General features: G+C 54.0%; 4 protein-coding genes across 4 annotated transcripts; 3 read left to right on the top strand and 1 right to left on the bottom strand.

Moving 5' to 3' along the window:
* Nucleotides 1-1,453: 1,453 nt before the first annotated feature.
* Nucleotides 1,454-4,879, top strand: CORC01_11653 (C2H2 finger domain-containing protein; the record flags this gene model as incomplete). Its single annotated transcript, XM_022623275.1, has 1 exon — nt 1,454-4,879. One exon carries the CDS (start codon nt 1,454-1,456, stop codon nt 4,877-4,879), a length of 3,426 nt encoding a protein of 1,141 aa, XP_022470182.1.
* Nucleotides 4,880-10,096: 5,217 nt separating this feature from the next.
* CORC01_11652 (uncharacterized protein) lies at nt 10,097-10,886 on the bottom strand (the record flags this gene model as incomplete). The annotated part of the gene is made up of 2 exons (XM_022623274.1): nt 10,097-10,225; nt 10,629-10,886. Coding segments are annotated over 2 exons (387 nt in total), but the record flags the coding sequence as incomplete, so codon positions are not given.
* Nucleotides 10,887-11,034: 148 nt separating this feature from the next.
* On the top strand, nt 11,035-11,670 carry CORC01_11651 (uncharacterized protein; the record flags this gene model as incomplete). Its single annotated transcript, XM_022623273.1, has 1 exon — nt 11,035-11,670. A coding segment is annotated over one exon (636 nt), but the record flags the coding sequence as incomplete, so codon positions are not given.
* Nucleotides 11,671-12,127: 457 nt separating this feature from the next.
* On the top strand, nt 12,128-14,502 carry CORC01_11650 (transient receptor potential ion channel; the record flags this gene model as incomplete). The annotated part of the gene is made up of 3 exons (XM_022623272.1): nt 12,128-12,446; nt 12,505-14,082; nt 14,138-14,502. The coding sequence occupies 3 exons, from the start codon at nt 12,128-12,130 to the stop codon at nt 14,500-14,502; spliced, it is 2,262 nt and encodes a 753-aa protein (XP_022470179.1).
* Nucleotides 14,503-15,851: the final 1,349 nt, after the last annotated feature.

The following is a 15,851-nucleotide window of genomic DNA, read 5'->3' as shown; positions in this document are numbered from 1 at the left end:
GGGCAGCGTTGTGGCGCATTCCCGCTTCGGTGGGCTGCGCAAGTGGCCGGCATGCTACCGCCCACGCGCTTCACTGAGACAATGGAACCTGGACGTCGAGGAGGGACCGGACGGGGAAGCTGAACGTGGAAGATGGAGAGAGAGACACAGAGACAGAGACAGACACCGGGCAGACAGCCCCAAGTCTAATTCGATGGATGGTGGGTGGGCCGGTGATGGGGAAAGGTACCGAAACTGTCACACTCGCTCTCCCTCGCTTTTCGCCAGCACCTCAATAAAAGGTACCGTACTTTTAGCCCTCGTTCACCTTTTGATTGACCCTGAGGCGCACATCGCCATGCGCAACCATCAACCTGCGTCCCCGCCTAATTACCTTAGCTAAGGTAAGGTAGGTACTCCGTACCTGACTTTCAATTGGTTTCCGCCCCTCCCAAGATTGAATTCCGTCCTGTCTCGCGCTTGTCTTGTCACAATCGCATCCCCACCCCCAACCGTCTGGTTCTACCTGACGCCTATCAATCCATCGATCCATCCATCCCTCCCCTTCGTCATCCCAAGAACATCTCACCCTCTCCCTCTCCTTCCTTCACCAACCATTCTTTCCTCCTCCCGTCTCTGGCTCGCGACTCTGCCACATTCAACCGATAGCGACGGTCCAAGGCTCTCTTCCGCCTCGTTCTGCTGTCTCTGCATGATCTCATCGAGTCTTGTACACCCCATCGCATACCCCTGATTCCCGAGCATCTTTAAACAAAACCGCGGGTAGTCTGTAGCATATCCCGCCTCGCATCCCCCCGTTCTCCCGCCGTCCCACTGTCTCCATCTTGGCCATATTTCTCTGCGAACGACAGCAACCCAGTCTGATCGCCGGAAGACGCAAACAGCTCTTTGCTTTGAATACCAGTACGCTCTCATAGCCAGCGAAGGACCTGGCCTGCTTCCTGTAGCCTGACCCAGGCGTTCCACACGTTCCACACGGCGCGTGTACGACTACACAATCAAGAAATCCCAAGGATAAGCGCTGGACGGAAGAAACGACCAACACAACCAGGCCGTCCAAACGCCGCCGCCCTCCACGACGGGATACACTTCTTGTGGCTTTTCCCTTGCCTGCTGGCGACTGCTTTTCTCCTTCACACAAATCGCTCGTTGGTGTCGCATCGCCTTGTCAAGACAGTCTCGTGCCTTTCTTCACCCACAGACTGGTGCAAGACTGCTTCCTGCAGCGCCATCGTCGCCCATCCCCGCCTTCAGCCTGATCACTTTATCGCATCCAATTCGGCCAACTCAAGTCAGAACATGACAGCGCTTGTCTCCTAATAACTCTCAAGGAGCAGTCTCGCCCTCGGCTTTGCTTCCGTCTCACCTGATCCACCTAAACATCAAGACGACCTAGACATTACGATAAGCTTCTACCGCATTTTCCCATATACGCGTGCGTTGTGTCGTCGCCATGGCTTCGACATACGCCGTACCTCCCGCAGCCTTCCACGATGGACAAGCTAGTGATCATCACAACCCCTCCCCGCCAAGCAGTGGTCAACAACGACTGGCTGCCACTTCGTTTGACCCGAACCATCTCTCGCCTTCGTCCCAGTTGCAGAGCAGCTCCGTCTCACCTAACTACAACGATACCCCAGCCGAGTCAATCTCCAACTTCAGTCAGTATCATTCGAGCGACTACAGTGATATGGATGACGGACTGGATCCTTTCTTTGGCGTCGACTTCAGCAATACTGAGGCCGGCACGCCCTCTTTCTTGGACTCGGATCACAGAACCGACAGCTTTGGCCAGGCCACAATTGCCCAGGCGCGAAGCAAAATTCTGGATGCCAATACATATCCATTGACCCCTGAACAAACGGCCTCGCTGCACACAACTTCACCGCGCAGCGATATGAGAACAATCGCCAAGTCTGTGCCTGAGCGACTGCCTCTTTCCATCTCACCTCAGGAGCTACAAAGGCCGTTCCAACCCCCGCAGATTTCTACTTTCGCCGTACAATCCACCTCTCAATTGACGCCAGATCTCAGTGGAAGTGGCCGTTCCAGCGAGGACAGTGCAGTGCCATCTCCCCCCATGAACACTGCTTCGAGCCCTCGAGTGACTGTCTCCATGTGGGGAAAAGACGCTGCAGAGCCTGTACAGTCGATTGAGCGCACGTTCACTCCAGATGACGAGAACTCATCTACAGCACCTGGCGGAGTCAGCTCCGCCGGTGACTTGATCTCTTCTCAGGGGCCAGTCGCTGACACCACCAACCCACGGCGTTCGTCGTTTAGCCGCCGGGGATTGGATCCGACGAGTAGACCGTCTACCGAGGTTGCCAGCGTAAATGAGATGGTGACTCGCCGCGAGATCGAAGAAAAGAACCAGGAAGTTGATCAGTGGCTGTCTCGTAGCTTACACAACGACCCAGCCGCAGCATCTTCTCAGGCAGAGAACAGACTGCTTGCAAGCCCCGATGCCATGGCCGGGGAAGATGGCATCCATCTTGGCGATCGAACTGAAAATCGGCATCAACCTGGGCAAACTTACTTCACAGCTCGCGGCGGTGAAATGACGGCTACGGACTTCCATATCATGAACTCGAACCGCGTCTGGGCTGATTCACCCGTGGTTCACCCTATCAGTGGCCCAGGCACGAACAGGTACCAGCCCGAATCTTCACAAGCTGCGATTGCTCAGTTCAACAGAATGTGCATGGATAACGAATCCATCATTTCCAAAGCGGCTACATGGGGCACGCGAAGACGCAGTTTGCCCAGCGTCATCGACATGGACACCGAGAATGTCACCAGTGGAAACTTGTTGAAAAAGTTGTCCATCAGCAGAGGCGAGGGCGGTCGGAGGCCAAGCATCCTTAAGGATTTGCGCGGCTTGGTTCGCCGGCCGAGTGCCAGCCAATTGCTGAAACGGTCTAGGAGCACCCACGGCGATAATGTCGTCAAGTCGGAGGCTCCCCCCCCTATGGAGAAACGCGAGAGTTTGCCTCATCTTCTACCTACTGCCCGTACTAGTAGTTGGGGTTCCAAGAAGACACCTACACCTAGTATCAACACCGCCCTCATTTCCATGGGCAGCAGTGTGGCTTCCATTGGTACAACGCACGCGCGGAATGGCTCAATCGGTGGTGGTACACCTATCACATCCCCCAAGAGTCCCTCTGGAAGCCTTGGGGTCAAAACCACACTCCGACGGCCAAGAAGCAAGTCGGATCTACCAAAGGCTAGCGGAACAGAGACACACTCAAACATTGTTGGCATGTGGAGGAAAACCGGCGGCCCACCCGTGGCTGTCCTGGCAAAGGGTAACTCGACAAACGTTGAGCAGGATGACGATGACGACGACGAGGATGACCTTTACGAGGATGGTGACATGAATGCTGAATCCAGCAAGTTGATCCAGGATGTCTCGCCGAACTTTGCAGGCTTTCAACAGCATGTTCTTCGCCTTAACCCAGACCTGGCAAGCAACAATACCTACCTTGTTGACCGGATCGCACATCAGCAGGTTATCCGCTACAAGAGCCTGCTCAATGCCAAAGTGAAGCACCTTGGACTGGGTCAAGCCTGCGAGTGCAAATCGCTCTGTCTGGCTCGTGGCGGTCGTCCAGTTCTGCTTGACCAGAGAGGCGATTTGCGAGACATCGACCCTTTGTCAACCGGGCCTGACTCTGGAGACGGGGACTCACCTCCCATGGAGGGTGTCATTACGAAGGACAGCTTCCCACAGGATATACCTATGCCGCCTACGCAATCTCTCCCGGCGGAATTTGAGTGTCAGCTATGTTTCACGCTGAAGAAGCCCAAGAAACCCTCTGACTGGACGAAGCACGTCCACGAGGATGTACAGCCTTTCACTTGCACTTGGGATAGATGTCGTGACCCCAAGATCTTCAAACGCAAAGCAGACTGGGTACGCCACGAGAATGAGGGCCATCGCCATCTAGAATGGTGGACCTGCGACGTTGAGGACTGCCGACACACGTGCTACCGCCGAGACAATTTCTTACAGCATCTCGTGCGCGAACACAAGTTTGTCGAACCAAAGAACAAGACCAAGGCCGCCATCAAACGAGCTGGTGGCTTCGATCCTACATGGCAAAAGGTAGAGCAGTGTCGTCACGAAACGACCAAGAGGCCGCAGGAGGAGCCTTGTCGGTTCTGTGGCAAGCAATCCCCAACGTGGAAGAAGTTGACAGTCCACTTGGCCAAGCACATGGAGCACATCAGTCTGCCTATTCTAAGTCTAGTCGCGGCCAAGGAGCTGGAGCCAGACACCATCATCAGTCCTGTGCAAGATCCTCCGCCCAGGGCTTCTTTCAATGCGCCGACCCCCCTAGATGAGTCGGTTGTCGAGAGTGAAACCTCCCATCAAAACTATGGGAATCAGTCGTCATACCAGCCTCACACCATGATGACAAACAGCAATGGGTTATATCAGAACGTGGACTCTCTCGGGTACTCGGGTGTCACGGGCAACTCTCAGTTTCAAGACTACATGTACTCTTCCCAATACCCAAACACCGGTCAGCCGATTGCGCAGAACATGATGGGCATGCAGCCGGCCAACCGAGCAACCCAGGGCTTCAACCCCCAATACCATGGCACAAACAATGTGGCCGCGCCTGCTGCCTCATACATGGGAACGCATCAACAATACATGTCGTTGGCGCAAGAGACCGAGCCCTTCCCTGCACTCGATCACAACGCCTTGGGACTACACCAGCCTGGGCAGCTTGGTGTAGGTATGATCTACGATGGACTCATGGGGCAGAGCAACATCGACGAGAGACAGTACAATTCTCAGGGATCAATCTCACCATACTCACACTCACCTCTCCAAGGCGGTTCAGGGTTCTATCCCCCTCAGTAAGTCATGCAGTATTTGCATGTCTATCATGAAACCGTCAAATATTCGGTTCAATCTATCGCGTATTTAGATACCCTTTTTACAGCAATTTAGTACGGTGTTTTTGTCTTTTGATCTGGAAAGCGAACGCCAGGCTTAACCCAATTGACGATATATCGATGTGAAGGCCTGCACCAGCGTCGGAGCAAGCACGATGCTCATGGCGGAACGGAAAGAATATGGATGGTCTACGGAGTCTCGGAATAGTACCAGCTGAACGATGTAGAGCATGTACTATGGTGACTAGAGACGTCACAGATGGCAATGAGTGCGAGGATAGTCGATGAGGAGTAATAGGTCTTTTTATATCATTTATGTTCTTCACGTGGTGGTACGGATAATCCAACCTGGAACGACGCAAATCGGATATCTGCGTACCAACAGATTATCGGTAATAGGGCGTGGCTCAAAGAGAATTCTTCCAATGCAAATGCTGGAATAGACACAGCCTGACGCTCGGCAGTGCGCGCGCGTGCGTGAACTCGGACGCGACATGCCCTTTTTGTGTGCGACCAGGCTTTCCGTCTCCACCAGAGAAGCATTTTTAGCATCTTGGGTCGGTCAATGTTCCAGAAAAGTTCAACGAGCGGTACGGATACGGACGGGCAAAATTATCTACTCTGATCTTTCGTGAGATTTGCGCATGTGTCCCGGGTGCCCTTCGTAGAGACTAGCTATCCGACTTTGTCGACGCACCATGGACGCCTTCCCGGATGTTGAAGCCGCCCCCTAAATTGCCCAACTCTGCGTGATTGAGCTGGTGCTTTCGTTCGGGTCCACAGTTTCCATGGCAAAAGCGTCGAACCAGTCTCGAGAGTCAAACGTGGTTCGGGATGGACAAGGGGGTTTGAGGAGGACCCGCTTCATACGAGGCGCAATACTTTCTTACCCCGGGCCGCGGGAACAGGTTTGTAGTGTGGTCATTGATGTGTTTTTAATTATGGCGGACCTGTTTTTGCGTGTTGGGTTGGTGGCGAGCCGGACGGGACGGTCGGGATGAGTGTAAGTGAATGCTTCTTTTCACGTTTATGCTAGGTCTCGGGGGGAAGGAAGACAGAGTTCAAGTTGAAAGGAGTGGGGGAGGTTCCTGTCTCAACGGGGACCTGGGACGGACGGAGGTTATTCTGGATCTGGTGCCTGATTGTCGGTACCTTTGCTCTTCCCTGCGTGGAGTTCTTTTCTTTCTTTCTATTCGTTCTTGCATGAGGCAAGGTATAGCGGTAAGGTAGAGAAAAGCAGGGAAGAAAGGGCCGGGTAGCTGGGATTCTCTTGTACGTGCCATTTTGCTTCTTCATATTTTGTTAATCTATTTCCATCACGGCTTCTGCGTTGTGGTTGGTTGGCGTCTTGGCGGAGGGGGGGGGGGGGGGTCTCCGTTCTGGGTGGGAGATGTGAGGGTGAACCGGAGCCTGCCCAGGCCGTGTTCCCCAGGGTCTGTACTGTACAAGTAGCCGCCAGGTCAGAGGGAAGAGGCAACCTGAGAATGAAGGACGAAGAGGCAAAAGAAGGAGAAGGAAAGAGAGAAAGAGGGAGGGAGAAAGAAAGAGGGAGAAAGAAAGAAAGAAAAGGTAAAACGCGCTGCTCGGACTAGGTTTCGAGAGGTGAAGGATGCCCTCGTTGAAGATGTGCGAGTAGAAGCAATCAAAATCTCGAAAACCTCGAGTCCAAGATGGCGGGGATGAGGCCTTATCAGTTGCATTGCTTCTTTCTCGGGGCTGATTCCCACAGCGAGAGGTCATGTCTAATTGTGTCTTGGATCTTAGTACTTACCGGTTGTTTGGGGGGGGGGGGGGGGGGGGGGGGGGGGGGGCGGGGGGGGGGGGGGGGGTGGTGGGGGGGGTGGTTGTTGGTGTGGGGGGGTGGGGGTTGTGGGGGTGGGGGGGGGGGGGGGGGGGTGGGGGGGGGGGGCTCAGAGGGTATAGCTGGGAGGTAGTATTGTGCTCGTCGTCATCCGTCCCCGGCAATTGGTAGTTTGGACAGATACCGCGGCCGTGGTACGGGGCTAGAAGCGTAGACGGTGGTGGAGGACCTAGTGAAAGCGATGTTTGGCAGTGAAAAGGCAAGCAAGGCGTGATGCTTGACAATGACGGAGTCCGGGGAGGCCGTTGATGGGGGCCTCCATGCACGAAAAGAAACATCCGAGACATTTTGGGATTGGGGGGGGTGTTGGTTGGACATCACGATATTTGAAGCAGAGTTTGGATTGGTGTTGAAAGTCACTTTTTTGGCTGGTTGAAGGCCTGGGTCACAGGTAATGAAACCTCCCCCCCAACCCCCAGGGCAGAGTGCTTCCAATCACACGGTGCCAACGTTGGGAGATTAATACGTGGGAGAGAGGATAGAGAGGAGAGGGGTGAATCAGGGGTTGCGAGGAGTTTCGGTGACATTTTTAGAGATTGAGGGGGAAGAAACAGGATTGTTTGACGACGGCATCGACTGGGTGTAGCCTTTCACTAAAGGTGGCCCTTGGAAAAGAATCAAGGTTTTGGGTTGTGTGAGAAAAAGGGGTGTTGCTTGGTGCTCGGCAGACGAGATTCCCTCGAACGTTGACATGTCGTCGATATCGGACGAAAAGAAAACTGACAAGCTGAAGTGAGAGCGGCCCAAGGGGGCGGTGCGTCCGTCTAGGCAGTTTTGGCCGGGGTTGTCTGAGGCGTAAGTCGTTTGCATTGCGTTTGCATCCCGTCCGAGGCCAGAGCAGAGCACGGAAGCATCTGCACAGAAAGATGAGACGAGACGGCGTATATGTCGGCTTGGAGGAGTGGCGTATGCACGGCAGGAGTGGCAGATGCACGGCACGGAACGGACTGGGCGTTGGCTCGTTGCCCGGACTCTCTTCATTGACGGGACGGGAGCCAGTGGACGGATGGAGGGGCAGTCGGGCCAGCGCAGAGTACATAGTATGGATAGGGCAGAGTGGAATGTTGGAAATGGCAAGCAAGCTTTGAGGGGGGGTTGGAATGTGGCTTGGCAGGCGCAGGCCTCCCGGGGCAATAACACGGGCCATCCTATCCCGTGAGTACTTTGTAGTTTACATTCCTATGGCAGGTGAGCAGACGAGGGGAAGGGTGTGTGGGGAGGCGGACGCGAGAGATGGGATGGGAAGGAGTTGAGTGGATGACCCAAGTCATCATCTTTTTTAGGTTCAACTCTGACTACGGATACGTATGTGAAAGATCAGGATTGCCCTGCCTCTAACATCTTGCCTCTGACTCCTGATTGCGCAACTCAAGATGGCCGTCTCACGCACAGGTACATAGACCATGCTTAACAGTAAGGTGCAGCGGCTGTGCCCGCGAATCTTGTAATCACCGTGCCCTTTTTCTCTCTTCCCGTTCCTCCACTTTGCAAGCTTGGGAGAAAGTTGAGTATAAGTGAAAGTCTGTTGCCGAGGTGAACCTAGGATGACGGATCTTGTAGAGGTTACCCTTACACAGCACCGTGATATGAGCGTGGTAGCGATGATGGATAAGCAACGCGGCTTGGATTCTGACGTGGGGACACATGCGAGTTAGATGAGGGGGCATGGGAGATTGGGGTGGGAAGGGACGGTTATTTTTAATCCGGGTTCTTCATCTTATAGGGTATCAACGCAATCGATTAATCGCACCGTTTTCGACAGCTAATTGTTACTCATGTGCCGCCGACCTGGATACAGACTGCCTTCATCACCAGGGTTGCCCAAAGCCGGTTGAGCCCCGTCGACAAACTGTGGTTCCCGACAGGCTTCAACGAGATTGACCGACCTGAATTGATCAACGTGGTAGCGGCAAAAATTTCCCGTAGCGCCTGGGCTTTTCATCTCCTGTTCCCTCTGCCCAACTCAGACAGCAGCAATGGGGGCTAGAGAGGAAAGAAGTGATCAAACCACCGATTGGTATGTACGGAGTTTTCTGTTTTGTTTCTACGATGACGAAGTACAAAAAGTTGGATGGTTCCAGCGAATCCATGAATCGGCCACACTCAAGAATTTCCCACCCGCCTCCAGCTGAGAGCAGGCAGTTATGATAGATAAGACGATGTCATTGGTGAAAGATGTGGCTGCTTCTCCTTCTCCGTGATGGCGCAGTTTCAGACGGGACCGGGGGTAGGGACAGGGAGCGATTTAGTTCGGGTTTCCCTGCTTCCGCACACACCATCTCATTCACTCTTTTCCTCTCTGCTCTGCGAGTGCTGTGTACCATGTAGCGCCGCGGCACCTCTTCGACGGACGACAACCAATAATTCCTATGGCTCACCACCTGGCAGAAAAAGGAGAGGAAGAGGAAGCCCGGTTCTGGTAGTCGAGGCCGTCCGGCGTCCCGACCATCTCCATAACGATCCACCAGTCCCATTCCGGCTAAGCCCCTTGACGGGGACCCCTGACGCCAATGCAGGGGCGCGGACGGCCTGCGGTTGTTGCGGGCCAGGACGGTTAGGATGCCGAGTTGTGCCTGTCCGTCACCGTATAATTACATACAGTAAGGTACCGTTTTACTACGACGGATACTAGCTTTTCTCCTTCTTTTTGCTTGCCCCTGAGTCCCAGAATTTTGCTCTCCTATCTGGAGGACAGCGTAGTCGCTGACCACTGCTGAGTGCTGACCCAAGTCGCCGGGCAACAATGACTGGCCTTCTGACGACAAGACAAAGACCATGGACGGTAGGAAAGGCTGGAGAAGGTTGGATTACTGGAGAATGTTCATGATTCAAAGCAGTGTCTCTCGGTGTCTCTGATCCAAAGCGGAATTGCCGAGACCTGCTCCTCCTCGAGGCATTGGTTCAGACTCCACAAGAAAGAATGGGCGAACCGTGTTCATTTATGTAAGGTGAACTCGGTGTTCACACATTCGACATGGCACGGCGGATAAAGTATTCGTACAGATGGATAGTTGAACCTTTTGCCTGACGGTTTAGTCCGTACGCAGAAGGCATGCCAGGCCTCATAGCCGTGGAAATGCTCCGTACTACATTGTATGCCGTATCCGTTGGTAAGCTGTGTGTAAATTGCAAGCTGGGACTCAACCACCTTCCTTACTGCCACCCTGCCCAACGGTAATTTGATCGCAGGCGGGAAGGTCAGGCAGGTCCCATCTCTGCGTGATTGATGGAGGAAAGTACAGCGCCTTATGTAAGGTGGTACCTACCCAAGGTACTTTGAGGTCGCTTGTAGGTACGTACAGTATCGTCACTCATCACACATTACGCTTCCAGGCAAATTGTTCCTTGCTCCAATCCCGGACCCTCAATCTCTTGTTTCCTCGCACCAGCAAGGACTCTGACCATGACGGGCCAGTCTGGACTGGTCGACCAAACGACGCCGCGGCCGGTCTAGACAGATGCCAGCGGGGGGCTCAGATGGGGTGCCGTCTTCGACTTTTTTTCGTCTGGGTTTGCTCGCGAGACCTTGCGCCGCCGTCTGTTTTCACTCTGCCTCTGCGTCTGCAGCAAGGCCCGGTACGTACTGCTTTTTTAGCATAAGACCTAAACTAACGTGCCTTATCCGTATTACCTCACTACATACGTATGGAGTAGTAAGCTGAGCTCTACCATTCTACCGGTCGTATTCATCACCCGCCCCCTCTTCCTCGCAGTAGCCGCCCGCCACCACTGCCTACCACAATATACGCCTTGCCCCGTTGAACGGTCAAGAGAGATGGAATCGGCGACAAGCAAGCCGCACCATGGCATGCTAATGTCAGTGCCGCGGCCAGTCTGGCGCCATGGCAGATACTTCCCCAGACACACTGAGGAAATCAGGAACGGGAGGAGATGATGGGCTGGTGTGGCCGCGCTGGGCTCCAGTGGGGACCCAACCAAGGACCCAGTTCGTCAGCGTCGCCGCGTGGGTCGACCCAATCCTTGGGCTATTACTGGATATATGAACCAGTGCAAGGGCAGAGACGCTCTTGACCGGGGTCGACGGCCTTCCGGCTGGTTGACGTTCCTTTGGAGCCTTTGGAGCCTTTGGAGGTGCCTGGACGAGGCAAGGATCGTGTCAGGGACGAGGTTCCAATCGAACTTGCGCCCGGTGGAGGCGACCAGGGTGTTGAACACGACCTCCCACAGATGGTTCCTCTCCCCGTCTTGTCCCAATGGGAGGAGGCGAGGACTAGAGACGCTGCTTTGCTTTCACATAGCAGCAGAACCGGAGACCGTCCAGATTGTTCGTACCGTTCGTTGTTCATGTGTGTGGTGTGCGTAAGGTACGTTGCCCCCGTCCACACCAATCCGCACGCCATCCCAGGGTCCATGTCCCTTTTGGCATGGGGGGCCCGTGGACGAGAACAGACGACGCTGAGGTCGCTTCCAGGCTTGGGGCCCCATCTCCCGCCAACCATCGATCGCCAATCGCTTCCCCTTCTCGCCCGTTCGTGTCGTTCCTTTTCCTCCTGTGTCTCTTCCTGCGTCTTGACTCTGTTCCCTCCTCCCTCCTCCCACTCCACCACCACCTCCTGACCGGCGTGCATTCTCAGCATCGTCACCTTTCGCTCGTTTCATATACCCGCCCGTGGACTTTAGCCTCTTTTTTTCAGCCACTGTCTCTCTCTGTCTTCGCCTGTCTGGCTGTTGAAGAAACTCTCTCTCACTCCAACACTCTCTCGAACTATCATAACCTCCGACACCCACTTCTCAACATAGGTTCTCGACCGGCTTCCGCTGATCCATCTCTTTCGGCTTACAAGAGGCCTTATACGGGCTCATCCCATCGACACCCTCCGGGCTCTGCAAAGGCACCTCGCTGCCAGCCCTTATTCCCCTTCTTTCCAGGTTGATCCTCGGCCTCTTTTTATTTCATCTCTCGTACCATTCTGTAGAAAGCTGTGCTTGCTTCTTGTTGGCCTCTTGCCATTTCACAATCCTTCTACTCTACTAGTACACGGCAGTTGTTTGTTTTCTTTGGTCCACGACTCTCGCAATATACCCTCCCGACGCGACGACGACTCCTCGAATAGTATCAATCGATTCACCAAAGAAAGCTCTCAACCTGGTCCCCGACGAACACGGAACCCTCTCTCACCACCAAACTCTCTATCAAAGCGTATCAACCTATTACAGTTGGGAAAGGGACGGCATCACTCGCTGGGAGTACAGGAGAAAGAAGCACAAAGAGGCTCAAAAAGCATAGACATTGGATATACCCACCATCACACGGCTTTTGGGAACACTTTCGATTCCCGATAGAACGACGAACAACGATTTTCCTACCACAAATTTCTCAACACAAATAAAATGACGCGAACCGCGCCCAATTGGGGCCCTAAGAGGCTTCTGGCCTTGGCCACCGCCTTTGCTTCAAGCACCCTCGCCGACTCAATCCTCAAGACAAGCAGCTTCACGACCTGCGGTAACGATACCGCGATCACCGTCCAGAAGATCGACATTCAATACAACAACGACAACAAGACCGTCACCTTTGATGTAGCAGGAACGAGCTCCAAGGTCCAGAACGTCACGGCCATCTTGGATGTCAGCGCCTACGGCACCGCCATCTACTCCAAGACCTTCAACCCATGCGAAGCAGGAACCTTTGTCGAACAGCTCTGCCCTGGTATGTGCCGGCTCTGCATGAGTTGACGTCTCGGCATGAAGATGCTAACAAGTTCCAGTCCCCGCCGGCAGCTTCTCTGCTCGTGGCACTCAGAAGATTCCTGATCAGTATGCCAGCATGGTTCCCGCTATCGCCTTCGCAGTCCCCGATATTGCCGCCCAGGCCAAGCTTCAGCTCAAGACCCTCGACACGAATGAGGAGGTCGCCTGCATTACGTCCCAGGTCACCAACGGTAAGACAGCTAGTGTTGCCGCCGTCTCTTACATCGCTGCTGGTGTTGCGGGTCTCGCTCTCGTCGCCACCGGTGTGTCTGCAGCCAGCTCTGCTTTCGCTGGAGGCAGCGCCGCTCTCAGTGGCAGCGGCACTGGTGGTGCGGGGACGATCAGTCCCAGTTTCACCGAAGTTTTTGGATGGTTCCAAGGCATGGCCATGAACGGTATGCTTTCGGTCAGCTACCCACCCGTCTACAGCAGCTTCGCCAAGAACTTTGGTTTCTCTTGCGGCATCATTCCCTGGACCGACATGCAGATCGCCATTGACAACTTCCGCGGTGCAACCGGCGGTGATCTGAGCAAGGACAGCGTTGAGGTCCTCAAGAACAGCACTCTCATTCTCGCCGATGGCTCCACCGTCGATGGTGGCAGCTCCCTCTTCAAGGCCAAGCGTGCCGCCGAGACATTCCAAGCCCTCGTCCTTAGAGAGATTGAGACCAGCGTCAACGGAACCACCAGCGGCGACTCTGACGACCCCATCACGAGCATCAAGCAGAAGGTCCAGGGTATCACTGCCTTTGTCAACACCCTTAGTGTCCCCAAGTCCAACACCTTCATGACCGTTCTTCTCATCGTCGCCATCGTTATTGCCGCCATCATTGTCGGAATTCTCCTCGTCAAGGTCATTTTGGAATTCTGGGCCCTTTTCGGTAACTTCCCCAAGGCTCTTGCCGGATTCCGCGAGCACTACTGGGGATCCATTGCCCGCGCCATCACCTCGCTCATCATGTTGCTCTACGGTATCTGGGTCTTGTACTGCATTTTCCAGTTTACCAACGGAGACTCCTGGGCTGCGAAGGTCCTTGCTGGTGTCAGTCTCGCTATTTTTACGGGCATCCTCGCCTTCTTCTCTTACAAGATTTGGAACACTGCTCGCCAGCTGAAGCAGGCCGAGGGCGACGTTAGTGGTCTCTACGATGACAAGAACAACTGGATGAAGTACAGCCTCTTCTACGAATCCTATAAGAAGGACTACTGGTGGATCTTCGTCCCCGTCATCATCTACTTGTTCGCCAAGGGTTGCATTCTCGCCGCTGGCGATGGTCATGGCATGGCTCAGACGTCTGCCCAGCTTGTCGTTGAGGGTCTCATGCTTTGCCTCCTGCTGTGGAGCCGTCCCTTTGAGCGCAAGTCGGGCAACGTCATCAACATCACCATCCAGGTCGTCCGTGTCCTCTCTGTTGCCTGCATTCTCGTCTTTGTTGATGAATTTGGCATTCCACAGACCACTCAGACCATCACTGGTGTCGCCTTGATTGCCGTCCAGTCCGCCCTGACCGGCGTTCTCGCTCTTCTGATTATGTGGAACGCGATCAACGCCTGCTGCAAGGAGAACCCCCACCGCAAGCGCAGAAAGGAGATGGGTAAGTTTATTTCCGCGCTACTCGATTATCATGTTGCTGACCCCCACCTCTACAGAGAAGATGCAGCGCGACATGGACACCCTTACGCCCTTGGACGCCCGCAACTCCCTCCTCATGGACCGCAAGGATCCCGAGGCCGGTACCACTTTCTCCATGTCGAGCGTCCCCGAGAAGAAGGACCATCGTCCAGAGTCTCCCGATCACTATATGGGCGCCGCGGGCAACGCTCCCTATCGCCCTCTGGCCTCAAACACGCCCTACGGCAACGCCCAGTACGACCAAAGCCGTGAGAACCTTGTCCTCGGCGCGGCACCAATCGCCGACAGGGCGCCGACACTGCCCAATGTGGGCGGCGACTACAACAACAATAACCACCACGGCGCTTATGGTGGAGGCGGTTACCGGGGTGTGTATCACTGAAAGAAAAGCTGAAAAAATCGGGAGGGAGACGCCTTGACTGGTGTGTGTACCTGTTGGAATGACAATGAACATAGAATTGTGGAATGTATGACATATGGATCTCTCTCTTGGCTTTTCACAGAGATTCCAGAAAGGAAGCCACTTTATATCCTATTTACTTTTCCTTTCCTTATTTCTTATTTTATATTTTCAAACAATTTATTTCCTTGGGTCTGCTCATCCTTTGTCCGTCTTTCTCCTTTTTTTTTTCGCTCTCAGCACATCTACGGATACACAACAACGTTTTACCACCCTGCAAATACCAATGGTCATGATGATATGAACGGCTGCCTCTCAGTGTTTCTCATTCTTTTTGCCTTTTTGTTGGAAAGGGGAAGAGGAAAAGGAGGGACCCTCTTATGCAGTCGTTATAACCATACACAACCACAAAGCTCCATGTCCCCTGTGGGGATATAAACGTTTACGACCGCAAGGTATCTTCTTCGTTGGGGTTCAAAAGGTGGAGGGTTTGCATAGCGGAGGAATGGGCCTTGGATAAGTATATACCTACAAATGGGACGCAAATTAATATGAGATGTGTGGCCGTTGAGTGACGTTGGATTTGAGTAATGGGCGAGTGACGTGATTTTGAATGGTTTGACTCTGGGAGTGTTTCGACCGTGGTAGATGACGCCGGTAAATGACGATTGTTGTATCATTTCTGATGGAAGAAGAGGTCCGAGGTGGCTGAACGGACATACATGCTGATCAAACATCTTCGCCTTTGTTGTGCCGGTGAGGAAGGAGTCCATCCCCATGGCAGAAGGGGATGGCCACTTTCTTTTCTGCGAAGTTTTTGGGGTCCGATTGCCTCCATTTGGCCGGCGAGTGCGAATGAAAACTATAACGCACTGTATATAACTGCCAATAACCCCTATACTGAACAGTGCGAATGAATGGAGCTGCCCCTCATCACCCCACTGAACGTCATCCCCACGACGGCACCTGCCTCTCAAACTTGGTCTCACAGCATTCAACTTCACTCAAAGTTGGCGGCTCTAGTCTTGCTCTGCATTCGTTTCTTCCGCCCCATATAAGAGGCCTCATCTTGCCGCCGTCCCAGTTACACGGCCCAGATCGTCTCTGATCTCTTGCCTCCTCCGTCTTTCCTTTCCTACATCTGCAAGGCTTGGCATCCCGGCTGGTCGGCGACCGCCAGCAGCGCACAAACGGACGTCGCGCCAAAATTCTCCTTACTCTCAAGGCAGAGGCACAGGCACAGGCATAGGCACAGGCAATAGGCACAGGGGAAAGACAACACCATCCAATCGTTCAAGTTGGCAGTGTGAAGGACAACAGCCCGCCCCAAA

The sequence above is a fragment of the Colletotrichum orchidophilum genome (assembly GCF_001831195.1).
Source record: "Colletotrichum orchidophilum strain IMI 309357 chromosome Unknown Scaffold_130.1, whole genome shotgun sequence".
Classification (NCBI taxonomy): Eukaryota; Fungi; Ascomycota; class Sordariomycetes; order Glomerellales; family Glomerellaceae; genus Colletotrichum; species Colletotrichum orchidophilum.
The sequence above is the reverse complement of the archived record's forward strand: the minus strand, read 5'-3'. Positions and strand labels throughout refer to the sequence as shown.